Consider the following 14607-nt stretch of genomic DNA (forward strand, 5'->3'; position numbering starts at 1 on the left):
CACCCACAGCTGCTCTGGGCAGCCTGTGCCCGCGCCTCGCCGCCCCCATGGGAAGGAGTTTCCTCCGAATAACTCCCCTAAATCCACCCTCTTTCAGTCTGAAACCACCACCCCCGTCGCTGCAGGTAAAAAGTCTCTCTCCATCTCTTTTACAAGCCCCCTCTAAGCACGGAGAGGCCGCAGCAGGGCCTCCCCGGAGCCCCCCGGCCCCTCTCCTCAGGAGGGGCGGCCCGCGGGAGGGACACGGAGCGGACGGGCCCGTCCTGTGCTGGGAGCCGGGGCGGGTGTGACGCGTGGGGCACACGGGGAGGGCCGGCCCCCCACCCGCACTCGGCCGTGTCGAACTCCAGGAGGCTCGCACGGGGCTGCTCCTCCTCCTCAGGGCCGCCGGCCCCGGGCACCCCGCGCAGCCCCTCGGGGCGGAGGAGCCGGCGGAGGGCGGGCGCCGTCACGAGCGGGCGGGGCCCGTTACTCGCCCCCCCCCCGGGGCCAGGGCTTTCCCCGCCGCGCCTCGACGCCGCCGTCCCCTCCCGGCCGGGCAGCGGGGCGGTACCGCGGCGGGCCCGGCCCCTCTCCCCGCCCTCGGCGGCGCCCGGCCTCTTTGTGCCGCCCGCCCGGGCGCCGCGCTGCCCGCCTCCCGCCTCGCCTGGCCGCGGCGCTGCCCGCCGGGCTCCGGCCGCCGCTGCCCGCGGGGATTGGCGGGCCAGCCCGCCCTCGTCCTCACCCTCTGCTGCGGGGCTTCCCCGCCTCCGGCCCGCTCCGCCTCACACCCTGCCCCCGGCGCGGCTGCCGGCCGCCCCTTCCCCCGTCAGCCCGCCCTGCCCGCTGCCCCGCCGCGCCGGTGGCCGTGGCCCCCCCGCCGCTGGGGATGGTGCCGCTGACAGCGCCCGTCCGCGCCTGAGCCGGCAGGGCGAGCCCGCCGCTGTGGGAGGAGGAGGAGGAGGAGGGAGAGATGAACCGCTTCCAGCCCGGGGTCGCGCTGCTGCTCTCGCTGCTCTGGGAGGTGAGGTGGGCCGGGGCGGGGGTCACCCCCCCGGGGCGGCCGGCGGGGGGAGCGGGCGGCTCGTACCCAGCGGGGAGCCGGGCTGGGCGAGCCCCGGCTGCGCTGCCGCGGGTGCCGGCCGGGTGCCGTTCGCGCCGGCCGGGCTCGCTCCGTTGGAGCATTCCCTTGCGGGAGCGGACGGACAGCCCGTGTGCGGCGCGCTGGAGCGGGGTGACGCGGGACCGGCGGGCAGCACGGGCTGCTGGAGCTGGCCGCCTCCCCAAGGGGCGCGGAACGTGGCGCCTTTCAGGCAGGGTTAAATGGAAAGGGTGTCTGGTAGGTGTCTTTCGGTTTTATTTTAAATAGCCTTTTCGTGGATAAAACGTGCGTGGCGAGCTCGAGGTGCCGAGGCGAGCGCCCGGGAGGCGCCGGGGCGACCGCGGCCGGCGGGGTTCAACTTCGCGCCACGGCGGCGCTCGGCTCCGGTGGCTGCGGACAAGCAAACAGCAATTAATAATAAATAATAAATAATAATAAAAAAAGGCAGCTTACGTTAATTGGAGGGTGGATTTGTGCCATGCAGTTATGTCGTGGGTCGGGGAAGCCAGCTCCTTTTTTAGCAGGCGCGGCTGTAGGTGGTTTCTGGTGGAGAGGTGTCCCTTGGGCTGGGGTCCGGCCATGGGGCAACGCTGGCCATGGGGCAATGCTGGCCAGCAGGCTCTCATCCTTGCCCCGACACCTGTGGTGACAGGGTGCTAGTGTGACTTCGCAAACACCCGTGGACTTCTCCGAGGTGCCCCCTTACACCTGTGCAGCCCAGAGGCAGTCTGGCTGGAGGGGTGGAGAGCTGTGTTGCTTCTGTGTTGGAGCAGTCTGGACAGAAAAGGAATTAATTTTTTCCAAAAAAACAACATACCACCAAACTCATACATGGAAACCAGAGCGCTGGCTGTGTAATTTTGTTTTTGGTAATGGATATAATTCATGAAAATGATGTTTACTACATGTTTATGCCACCTACATAGATGAACAATTTCTGGTATGTTGCCCACTATGTCATCCAGCATCATCCCATTAAAACACTCAGATCGAAATCACCATTTAATGTAAATAAATGTAACTCGTTTCAAGTTAATTGAGCTGTGTCTCGTTACCTCAGTTGTAAACCTGGCCCAGAGCCTTGCCTGCAATTGCTCCTTGATTCTGCAGAAGCTGTTCAGAAAGCACGAATGGCAAAATGTCGATTAAATGAAGCAGACACCAGCTGTTCCCAGAGGGAATTTGTTCATCTGAGAGTGTGAAAGGTTCTGCCCCTCCAAGATGTATTTGATTAGATGTCTCTGCTCTCTTAAGGTGTGTTCTGTTGAGAAAGAACCTGTGTGCCTGACAGAAGTGATTTGCATAAATCCTCTTTGGATGTAGCCAATGTTGCTGTTATTTAAGCTTTTACACCAGTTTTAATTGTGGGATGTCTTTTTGGTTTGTTTTGACGCTTTCTTTTGATCTAGAACATTTGTTTTGCCATCTGGTTTTTTGCATTTTTTTTGGGGGGGAAGTGCTTAGGATACCTTTTAAATGAGATCCTATGCAAGTAAGAGGTATTGCAGATTGTTTCAAGTTGTATTCTACAGGAAAAAAAGGCCCAGAAACAGAATGCTGGGGGTTTAAATAACTGAATTGGAGACATCTGGTAGTTTAGAAGGTTTTTGGTATTTGAAACTTTTGCTGTCTTCTGCATTGACTTCCATATAGGTTATTATCTGAAATAGTTTTGTTACAATTATTTTAGATCTATTTGCAGCTTTGACCTGATCTTAGTTAATCCTTAACAGTGTGATAATGATGGTGGTGGTGGGAGCCATTTAGTCCTTCAGAGCAATTTGTGGTAGTTTACTGATGTTTAAAGTTCTCCTTGGTTAAATTACCCAAAATGCTTGTTGGAAGATGTTCATGTATTTTTTTGTCTGTGTGCATTCAAAACACTGTTTCTGGTTATATTGATGAAAGGAATAGTCTTTCACAAGAAAAAAAAACCAACAACCCACAAACAAATAAAAACTTGCATCAAATTGATGGTAGGTGTGAATTTGGATGTGGGAGTGTTTCTTTGTGGCTGTCGGGCTGAAACCTGGTCAGTAACCGACTGTGCCGTGTTCCTGTGGGGAAGTGATGGTTTGCTGTGCTTGATGGAAAGGCAGAAGATGCAGAAGAGGGGCTGAGGGGCAGGGGAAGGCCCTTGTGTGTGCTCATGGGTGGTTTCACAAAGGCAACTGAAGGCATTGCTATCGAAGCAGGATTTACATGTAAGAGTTTGCTGGCTCTCAATGTTAGGGTGTCATCCTTTCTCTGTGTCTAGAAGAGCCTGAGACACACTACAGAAATGTCCAGAGCACTGTGGTGGTAAGAAAGGGGGATTAATTCTGTGTTTTCTTGCTGGATGAGGGGTTTCCACCATAACCACAAAGACTTCCCATGATGGAAGAAAAAGGTCTGATCCCAGGACCAAGCAGACTTTGCTCTGAGATGACCTTGATGTTAGGGGAGGAAAACCAAAGATGTCATGAGTTTTGCTCACAACTTAGTCACGGTTGAGCAGTTTAACACTGTAAGCTAAAATGAGGAACTTTGCAGGTGGATAACCTGCAAAGGTAGTCTTGGTTCTTTCAGGAAGAAATGAATGCTGTTGAATCTTCATGCATCTTTTCAGATTAATTTGGCTGCTTGGAGGTAGCAGTGTGGTGTTAACCTCAATTGCCTGAAACGCCCCTTTTCACTGGGAACTTGGGTATCTGGTAGATCTGTAATACTGGGGTATGTGATTTCAGCATTCATGAATAGCCAGTGGTCTCACTTGCTAGTGTGACTTGTGGTTCCACTGAGAGGACTGTGTTTTGTCTCAGTTTTGTATGGGTAGATGGCTCTCAGTTTTATGGGAGGCTTTGAGGAGGGCCTCAAAGTGGTGTCTGTTTGGGGTATATATCAAGATTTTCTGGTTCTATTTCATCAGACATTCCAAGGGCTTTGGCTGTCTGAGCTTAAATGTGACTTTAATGAATAGTGATGTTTTTGGGATGGGGAAAAAATAAAACGAAACAAGCAGCCTGCCTGCCCCCATGATGACGAAGCAAGCTTATTTTCAGCCTGAATAAGGGCACCAGAGTATCTCTGTGTAGCTTGCTTCTCAGGCCGAGTGCTTGCTTGCTTTCCTGCAAGCTGCAGAAGTGCAGGATGGAGGAGAGCTGGGTAGCTGAGGCTCAATTCAGGATTGGGGAGGCTCGACTCCGTTTTTTAAGCTCAGTAGAGGACCCTGCCTGTGCTGTGGTTGTAATAAAGAAGGTGTTGTATTGTAACTGCTGCTGAGTAACTTGCTGGGTAGCCTTAACTTCCAACACTGTCAAACAGTTTTAGGTGCCTAAGCTTCTGGTTGGCCCATGTGGTGTGTTCAGGGAAACCAAGGAGCTAATCGAACTGCCTGAATATTTAAGTCAAGCTTACTAGTGCTCTGTGTTAAGGTAAGCTGAGGCCTGTGGTAGTTGCTGTAGGTTGTACGAGATGTGGGTGAGAATCCCACCAGGAAGGTTTCCACATCGCTATAGAAGATTTAATCGTCACTTTTGGAAATAATAGCATTGATATTTCTACACGCTCAGTTTCTCGTTTCTAAGAATTATAATGTGGATGCTGATAACTGAATGTTTGGGAAAAAGTGATCAGTGTAGTCCTCTTCTTGTTAATTTGTCAGATGAAAGATACTACAAAAGAGTCAAGTGCCTTTTTTAAAAAGAATGGACAGACATGTCATATGAACAACAAAATGTGTTATCTTGAAATAAAATTCAAACATACCTGACAGTCTGTCATACAAGATTTGTTTAAATAAAAGCAAAGTTGGCTAATGCTTCTCAGTTGGGTAACTTCTGTGTGGAGCTTTTTGGTGTTATTTTTATAAGTGAACTTCAACAGGCCAGATTTTAGCAAATAAGAGACCTAAAATATCTGCCCTTCCTGAAGAGGTTTTTTTGTTTTGCTTTGGGTTTTTTTTTTAATTTTTGTATGGACAACCACATTAAGATGGGCAGTCTTAAATAAAAAAAACATGCACTTTGATTGCTGTAGGCACAGGCAGAGTTCAAGAAGTTGTGAGGATTATGGGGACCTGAACCCACACCCCAGTCCCAGTTTCTGGAATATTTTTCTATGCGTTAGCTGTGAGGTCCTTCTTTGTATATGTATTATAGGAATGTACATACCCTTGAACATACGAATGTGTGTGTACAGCAGGGTGGTTGTCTCTGTGATGTCCCTCTGTGGAAGCCCACTGATACAGTCACATTGATGTTCTAACTCTTGTGGGTGTTGCGTCAATGCGTGGTGAGAGGAATAATCCTGTCCAAAGTGATGGAGAAATGTCTATCCCAAAAATTCTGCAAGGGAGTTGTTAGTGTAGAAGTGTCCACTAACCCTCTCCTGCTTGTTAGTTGTAGTTATCTAGGGGCTTAGTAGATTACACAATTTTGGGTGTCTTTTTTTTTTTCCCTTACCCTCTTCAAGCCAGTTGGAAAGCAGCTATTGCATTGCTGAGTGAAGGCAGGAAAGAGCTTACTTGTGATTTATAGTTTGGGGATCCAACTGGTGCTGGCAAGTCTTCCCTGCCTCTTGACAGCAGCGAGATGGGCTGTGATTTCCAGGCGAGAGGACTGAGCTTGCACACTTTTCTCACTGTGCTCCTGCTGAGGAGGAGACAGATTCGGTTCGCTGCAGGAAGGGGACTGTGGCAGTGCTGTTTGCATGCTCTAAGGGGAGGTGCAAATAGCTATGTGGTGTTTTTTTGGTGGGTTTGGGTGGTGTTTGTTTTTTTTATCGGAAAAAGCATCTATAAAAACTGTTCATATTTTTTATAGCAGTCAAAAATGTTTAGCACCTTCCGTTACACTTTCTCCGGAAAAGGGAAGTCCTCCAACTCTCTTTTGTCTCTGTACTTCCCACTCAACTAATGCAGGTGTCTGGAAGGATGTATTAAACTTGACCAAAGCAAACCTTTAGTCTTAGCTGCTCTTTGAAAATGGATTTGGCTAAAAATCAGTGAAGAAAGGCTCGATGGAAACTCTCCTTGGTTTAATGCAAATTTATTTTGGTTTACTCCACTAAGAAGAGGCTTAGGAAAACTGGAATAAGTGTGCCCACATACAGGTTTGCACTGCTTATCTATGTAGGCTGGATTTGCAGGCAGGAACAGATCAATGTTTGAGTTTATACTACAGAATTTAAAACAATAAATTCTTATTTTTTGCTGAGACAACATGGCTACTGATATACTTTAAATTTGTTGTGATATAAAGTAAAATCCATATAAATAAAAAACCCTACAGAAAACTAACATTGAATTTTTGAAGATGCTGTATTGTTTTGTGTTTTGCTGAAGGCTTTATTGAAATCCTGTTAGGGTTTATTATGGAAATACAAACTTTTCTGACTAGCAAGAGGTGAAGCCTTTTTAAAACAATCTTTTTTTTTTTTTTTCTTTGCTTTGATAGTGCCTTTTGGGCAACGAATCTTAGGTCTGTCCAAAGGCTGGGGATGCAGCCTGGGATATTTGAGCACTGATATTTGAGCTTCCGAGACAAGGGAAAGATAAGGTCTTAAAAAGTGGATATTATCACTTTCCTGACATCAGTAAGGTAACATAGGAGATGAAATACCATGCCTGGTGTTTCTGGGGAGCATGGGACGGGAGTCTGGGTTTGGGGGAGTGGGGTCGGGGGGGGAGAAAGAGGAAAGCATTCTTTGAGAACAATGTATCTTGACAGGTTTCTTGCATATTAAATAGAAAGTTTTCACTGCTGAGTTAAAAATGTCTTTCTTCTCAAGTGTGTCTTCAGCTTTGCACTAAATAGGTGTTAACTAAACCCGTGTTTTAAATAACTCTACTAAAAATCTCTTCCTCTTTCTCAATGACTCAGCTTTCAGTCTGGTAGATTTTTAGAAGGAAAGGAATTGGCAAGAAAGAGTTTCTAATCTGTGTCTCATCCAATGCAGAGGTGGATTGTTGCTGGCAAGGGTGGTCCCTAGCCCATTATTCTGCCAGCTCCTGAAGGTCTAGAATCATAGAATCATCTAGGTTGGAAAAGACCTTCAAGATCACGCAAGTCCAACCATCTAATGTCTGTGCAGCCACAGAAGGATTGGATCATCCCACTGACTGAGCCACCAAAAAGAGGATGGGGAAAAATGTGAGAGGGGGTAGTTTTCCATTGGTTCAGCAGAGGTTTGTGCTGTGGCAGCATCATTAAATTTTCTGCAGGTGAGGAGGGGGAATGCATGGCTTGGAGCAAGGCTGCCCATTTTGGTAGCACATTTCTTGCTTCAATACATGAAGTGTCACCTAATGGGAGTCATAGGATTGTGTAGGTTGGAAAAGACCCTTAAGATCATAGAGTCCAACCATAAACCTAGCACTGCCAAGTCCTGCATTAAAACAAGTCCCTATAGACAATAGTGCACTTGTACTGGAGTAGAAGGCAATCATGCAGACCTTTTCCATGCTCTGTTAGAAGGGAAAACTAGTGGAGTCTGTTTTTTTTTGTTTTCCCCTGAAAGATGCTGTTAGATAAAACTAACTTTTCCAGATGGTGTCCTATCATTTCCCCACATTGCTTGCCAAGTGTCTGTCAGAACAGAAGTTCTCAACCTGGAGCAAATGACCTCACTGGCCTTTCCCATCTGTGGGGTGGGAGGGGGCTGTGGCTGGAGACCGTACCTCTGGGGAAGGTCCACCATCAGCTGGCAGCATGAGAAGGACCATTTTCCTTAAGTCCAGCCAGTGGGTAACTGTGAACACAGCAGTCCTCTAGCACACCCTTCACTGAGTCTTTCTCATTTGGAGGTCTGAAAGGAAAAAAAAGTATCTTTGCCTTTCCTTGGAAGTGACTGTGAAGTGATCAGGACCTTAAGTTCAAAGTTCAAAGACAGTGGAAAGTGGGTGGTTTTGGGGAATACTGAAGCAGGGTGGTGGGAGCATGCCCTGACTCCAGCCCTGGCTGCAATCGATCCTTCTGTAAGCAGCTTGTCCTTTCCAGCTGGAGTAGGAATGATGGTGTGTGTTAGTTGGCTTGGTCTCCCACCTCTGACATTGATGGACATCATGCAGCTAAACAGCTGGCAATAATTTTGAGGGTGGAGCCTTCCTTCTCAGGTCTTGTGCTGGTAGAATTAGAGGTGAGGGTCATGGACCCCAAGTATACAGCCCATACCTGTACTTGCCTTGATTTAGTGTATAGGAAAGACAGATTTGTACATTTAAAGTATTTTTATGCCTTTCTAATTAAATGCATTCTGGTTGGTTTGGATCCTCCCTCTAGAGGAAGAAGAACCGGAGAAATCTTAAACTAAATTAATGTGAGAGGAACGTGAGTGTATGGGAGGGTGGCAAGAGTCTCATTGATGGCAGACCAGAGACCGTGGGCAGCAGGTATTTCAAGAGCCTTCCACTTGATGTGGGGTGAGTATTTTATTACACGTGTTCATATTCTTCTTGGGCCTCAGCAGCACTGCCAGCCAAGGGAGGGTGATGGTTTTGTAGACCCACCTGCTTAGCTCGGTCTTGCCAGCCCTGTAGTTGCAGTGATAGGCTTGTGCTACCATGGGGTGAAGAGCTGGTACTGTGCCCATGATCTGGAAGGTTTAGTCATCAAGACATTAGGAGCTCCATCAGGCAATGTATACTAGCAAAAAAAAAAAAAAAAAAAAATCAATGCCTGTAGTAATGAAGACAGGCTTGTTTTTAGTTGCTGCATACTTGGGGTTTTTTGCAGTCACAGTTGTGTCTTTCTGCATGTCTGATGGGTGTAGGTAGGCCAACAAAATTTGTCTTGTCTGTCTTGGTCTCAGTCAGTGTTTCTCCTTTTCTGGACAGGAGATGCTCCTTGACTCACCAGAGAAGTTTAGTTGTTTGTACTGTGCCGGTTTTAGTACAGTCCCTTTAGTGTCAACACAGCAGACTGATATCAAAATGCTGTGCTGCGTTGGCTCTTTATTAAGGCATGATGGTATAACAGCCTAAGGGTCTCTACCTGGGGAATTGCCCAGGTGGAATTCAGTGTTTCATTTCTCTGTTAACACAACAAACTCCTTTTTGCTTCCCCCACGATATCTCCGTAAATGCGGAAGGTTGGTGCAGGCACTGCTCGCTGTGGTGGGTGACTGTAAGACTGTAAGCATGCTTCGGCTCTGGATGCAAGAACTGGACAAGGATGAGTCAAGCAAGTGTTTTCTTTCATTTCTGCTCCTCGGGGGAGGGGGGGGGGGAAATGTATTGCTCATCGCTACAGATAATTATCTCAATACTGGTGTAAGTGAGATCCAGGAATTCACTGCTGACTCTCTCACAGTGTGAGCTCCCAGCTCAGGGCCCCGTTCCCCTCCACGCTTGGAGCCATGAATTCAACCTGGTACAGGAAGGGTTATGGCTGTAAAAGTCCACCTTCATTTGTTCAAATGCCATTAAATCTGGTAGGGTTTCAGTCCAAAACAGAGGAGGAAACTTTCTTCTCTGAATATGCTGCTTTCAAATGGTCAGCTGGTTGCCTAGCATGAAATAAAAAAAAGCAGGGGAGTAAGGGTGCGTGAGAAGTTTTAAATCTACCCTTACATGGTTTGCTTTTCTTTTTAAGGCTGATACGAGCTGCTCCTATTTTGAGTGCTGTCTTGTCTATCCCAAACAAATGTCCCTAATGAGAATCGTGATTTTTCAGTGCTTTGAGCAGCAGCAGTGCTGTCACAGCGGGCACTAATGTGGGCAGCAGTGGTTTGTGTGAGGGGACCCCAGTTCTGCTCTCATCCGCTTGTCGACTACAGCAACCTGCATTCCTGGCTTTCATACAGACTTAATAATAGCGTATGGGATTGGGTTAAACCTCTTCAGAACTAGGTCATCCTGTAGTTTGTGATAGTGTAAGGATAACATTAAGTTGCTGCATTATTTTTTTTTTTTTCTGTAGCTGAAATGATAGTGGTCTCTGTTCCCAAACTTGTGCGTGTGTGTCCCTGCATAAAGTGTATTGTGCCACGTTAAGGCTGGGGGCTTGCCGGTATATTGCTTGGAATGATCTGTATTTCTAGGGAAACTAGGGAGCTGGGGAGGCAGTAGGTGCCAAATAATGGCTAAATATTACTAGTTGCCTAACCTCTAGATAAAGCTAAGGCAGATGCCTTTGGATTTGAGTGTCAGTCAAAAGAGGTGAATTGAGAACAAAGTTTGTTCTGTCTTCTGTTCCTTTGGTATTTACACAACTAAGTGTTTGGGTTTTGGTAGCGTCAATACCTTGCTGTTGAGGGGCTTCACAGTTTAGGGCTTTCCCATAACGTGCACAGCTAACTGAGCTTAACGCTGATCTCGCAGCATGATAATGGAAAATCATCTCAGGATCCACAGGCTTGTATTTTCTCAAATCCAGGGTTTAAATTGTACTTCTCACTTCACTGCAGGTAATGCTTTTGATGCTGACTTCTTAAAGCCCTGGGAGAACGCTAGTAAATTGGGTCTCACTATATGTGACAATCATCTGCCTAGATGTCTGCAGTGTTCCTAGAAGGCATCGAGTGAGATCCTGACGATGCTGTAGGAGACACATTGGGGTATGCCCAAAACCTTCTGGTGGATGAAACTTGAGCGGCTGTGCTGACCCACACTGCCAGCTCCCCGTGTGTGTGCCCATCACAAGGTGCCCTGCGGGAACCTGTTTCAGTTGGAGCTTCACCTGGCTTTCCCCATGTACGAAAACCACAGGCATAGCCCTGGCACAGAGCCAGGGGCATTTGGATTAAGCTTGTTTTAATTCTGTAGTAATCTTGACGTCCTATTTTTATTAAAGCTCTAATCCTGGGCTCTATCCAAAGCTCATTAAAAGTCAATGGAAACATCCCACTTGCTTCCAGTGAATGCTGGGTCAGGCTGCCCAGAGGGCACTGGGCACCTTTGACATCTTGACCAGCTGGAGGTGCAGGTGGTCTCCGTTCTGTGCATCTTCTGGAGCAGCGCAGGCAGGGATGCTCATATCTTCCCTGGGCTGAGGGCCTGTGTTTATACATTGCTGCTTCTGAAAGTCTTGGTTGCCTTGAGTTGGCTTTTAATGTCGCTCATCCATACACCTGCAGTAACTAGTGTGTCCCGCCCATGGTGCTGCTGGTGCAGCTTTCCTTGGGGAAGGAGCTGCTTCAGCTGGCCGCGGTCGCCCTCCGTGTTGCATAAGGAGAAGAGCATCGTAGTGATTATATAAAAGAGATTATGTAACTGGGTGATTTGGTAATTGCCTCTCCGGTGAATGCTAAGAATAGCTTGCGAATACGCGTTTATTTCTGTGATAGCCATCCACAGTGATTAAACATTGGAAACCGTGGGTGCTGGGCTGTGGCGTGGGGTGAGATACCTGACGCTTGGGTGTGTGTTTGCACTGAGGCTCCCCAGCTCCATCACCCCTGCGCTGCTCTGGCAAGACGTGTCAGCTTCTGTTCCCCCTGCCCCACAGAGTGGTGTGACCTGCTGCACAGGCACAGTGAAGGTATAAAACTGCTCTGACTGCAGGCTCTTGAGGAACCTGTGCTAGCTGTTGGTGGCATCCTGATGATGGTGTGCAATGCACAGGCAGAGCAGATGATGGATGAGGGAACACATGTTGCTGCTTCATGAATTGCAGCTGTTTTTGCTTTCTCTTGCTTCACAGTATACAATTTTTTTCATGACGAAGTGGCCAGTACCTCCCATGAGGTGTTTGAGGGTGCTGGAAAATTTCCAGGACTGGACAATTTCCAGGATCCTGGTGAGGAGCAAGGAGCCTCCTGGGCTGCTTGAGACAACGGAGAAGACCCCATGCTTCAGCCTGGCTTTTACTGCTTGCATCTCTGTGGGTTTATCCCTTGCTTGCAGAAGGGAAGGTGACTCACAAAAAATTCAGATCCAGCCAAAGCCAGCAAGAGCTCCTGTAGTACTAATTGAAGTCTTCAGGGAGAAACTGGGCAGGAGATGTTTGCCATTCTTTGCAGTCTCTTAGCTCCGAGAATGTTGTGCAGGGGTGACCTAAGGATAGCTCCAGAGAAGGTGGGAAGGGGGTGGGAGGCTGCAGGGGGGAGAGGAAGGGAGCAAAAAGAGCTCTCTGAGCGCCAGTGATTCATCTGGGAACATTAATCCTGGCTCTGAAAGTGTTCCTGCAGTTCTCAGCTCAAGTGCTGAAGTCTGGGCGGCTGTTGGGCTGCTTTTTTGTTTGTGGTTTGTTTGGGTTTTTTTTCCCCTGGCTTCCTTTATTCTTGCTTTTATAGGTTTTTAATTTCCCTTTCTATACACTGTCCTGAAGGTATAGTTGCCACCTTTTGTTGTCGCTCCAGCCACGTCATCTTCTCTACTTTGAATTGCTTTATTGGCTCGTCATCTCTTGCTGCCTTGCAGCTCAAGCTGTTTAACCTTATCTTCAAGCTGTCACATAATCCCCTCTCCACCTACAGCTCTAACCCGTTTTCCTCCTCCTGGCCTTGCTCTGGACTGTTCCACCCTTTTTTGGCTTAGGGATGGCTTTCTTCTCTCTTTTGTGTGTTACTGATTTCATGATTTGTAATAGTTTCCACCTCTTTGGCTGCCGAGTCCCCGTTCTCTTTTTAAAATGCTTTAACTTTTCCTGTACTTTCGTCTTCTCTTTCTTTTGTAGGCTTCCTTCAGCCCCACCTATGAATCAGCCCTGGCACATCCACCTCCCACGTGGACTTTGCTTCTTCCATCATTTCTTTACTTTCCCCTATTTGCAGAGGGAAGGGCCATATCATCTGCACTTACAAGTGCCCTGTAAATCCATTTCTTGTGTGTTGCAATTAGGTATTGAATATAGATTTTAAAAAAAATGTAGTTAAAAATCCCTTCTACTTGAAAGGATACAGATTTCCATTGTGTCCCTTTTCCCTGAATGTCCGTTTCCTTGCATGCTTATTCTCGTTTTTGTGTGTTAGTCTAGAGATTTGAGGGTTTGGCTTGCTGCTTCTCCATAGAATTCCCTTTGCAGCATGGGTGACCCCTCGTTACAGCAGGCTGCCCTGCGTACAGACCCTTTCTCCTTTGTATTTATGCCTCCTGGTTTTCGTAGGGTATCAACCCTGGGATATGCTGCTGTTGCTGTCAGGGCAAAGGAACATTAGGGGAATGTTCTCAATAAACATATGGTTGTTGCATAATGTAGATGGAAAGTAGGCAGAGGGCATGGTGCATGCAGCTAGTGAGCTTTCTGAGAACTGCAGAGAACATGGGCAGGCACAGGCCAGGGGTAATATGAAATTATTATGATACCCATTTAAATTCTCAGGTGCTTAATGAACTTAATTTTTCAGTCTCAAACTGCATATCTGGAGAAGGATGTGAGTTAAGTTGAGAGTTTTTGTGCAAGAGCATGTAAGGATGTGGGAGCTTCTGTAACATGAAAACTGTTTAATTTGCATCTGTGCAAATACATTAAGAATAATCCTAATGGGACTGGTAGGCAAGTGTGAAGTAGTGAAAAGAGGAGAAGGACCATAATCATGTACTATGTTATCTTGTTAAAACCAGTGAAACTGAAATGTCTCATTTACAATCAGCATTAATGAGAGGTATGTCTGTAAACTCCTGCCTAGGACCAAAGGAAAATTCTTGGTTTCAGATGGATAAGAAGGCTCAAAATACATAAATATAGTGTAAGCAGGTGGTATGAGGGCAATTTTAAGATCTGGAGCAGAAACACTGTACAAGATTTTGCTTTGCTTTTGTCTGCCTTCCCAGTGTCACCTACAGCATGTATAATCTGATTAATTTTAGTAGGAGTGTATATTCTTCTATTTTCTGGGACCTCCAGATGCAGACTTTGACTCCAGCTGCAGGTTGCTAGTTTGTGGAAGAAGCCCTGGGGTTCGGCTGGAATGTACCAGTGGTACTGGGTTTGGTGGCAGCACTCTGGCTGGTGGGGAGGAGAACTGGTTCCATGCGTTGATGTTTGGTGATCTTCTCCCTTCCAAGAAAATAGACTGTAAAGATATTAAACTTCTTACAGAGGCTTAAGTTCAGTTAAATAGATTTCCGAAAGCAAGTCTGATGGAGCTAAAAAGAAAAAGAGCAGTGTCTGCAAATATTCCACTGTCTGGAAGTGCCTGATGGAGCCAAATAATTAATTTCTAAGAAGTTTTCTTCTGAAATGTTCCTGCAGCAAGCTTTTGAAAAAAGATCTAGAGAGGCTTGAAAACAGGAACTCTTTGTAGAACGTCTTTCCTTCAAGTGAGAGCATTTAAACATGATGTGAAGCAAGGCTATGAACAATTAGTGCTGGGTTTCATGACACTGCCTAGAGGAAGCTTGGCAGCCTTTTTCACAGCGGTAGAGATGGCACTTGTAATTTCATTGTCAGCATTTCCAAGTGTTACTCTAGGACTGCTAATGACTCCCTGGACATCTGGAAGGTGACTGCCTCGCTTGTAAGGATTGTAAACATGTGGCTCTTGAGGGAGGGCTGAGACCTGGCTGTGAAGCAGTCTGCATGAACAAATGACTCTTCCGAGGTGTTTGATCTCCCTGTCTATGCAGGTTTGCCATGTTTGCCTGGACTCGACCCTCCCTCAGCCTG

The 14607-nt window shown here is 47.3% G+C and overlaps 1 protein-coding gene across 1 annotated transcript in view; it reads left to right on the plus strand.

Moving 5' to 3' along the window:
* The first annotated feature begins 553 nt into the window (after positions 1–553).
* Positions 554–14607, plus strand: part of VOPP1 (VOPP1 WW domain binding protein) — a 65047-nt gene continuing 50993 nt past the window's right edge. Inside the window, exon 1 of the mRNA XM_080386112.1 lies at positions 554–1003. Within this exon, the coding sequence (XP_080242238.1) occupies positions 953–1003 (51 nt within the window). The 5' untranslated portion in view covers positions 554–952. The remainder of the gene's footprint in view (positions 1004–14607) is intronic.

The sequence above is a fragment of the Falco punctatus genome, assembly GCF_963210335.1.
Source record: "Falco punctatus genome assembly, chromosome: 4".
Taxonomy (NCBI): Eukaryota; Metazoa; Chordata; class Aves; order Falconiformes; family Falconidae; genus Falco; species Falco punctatus.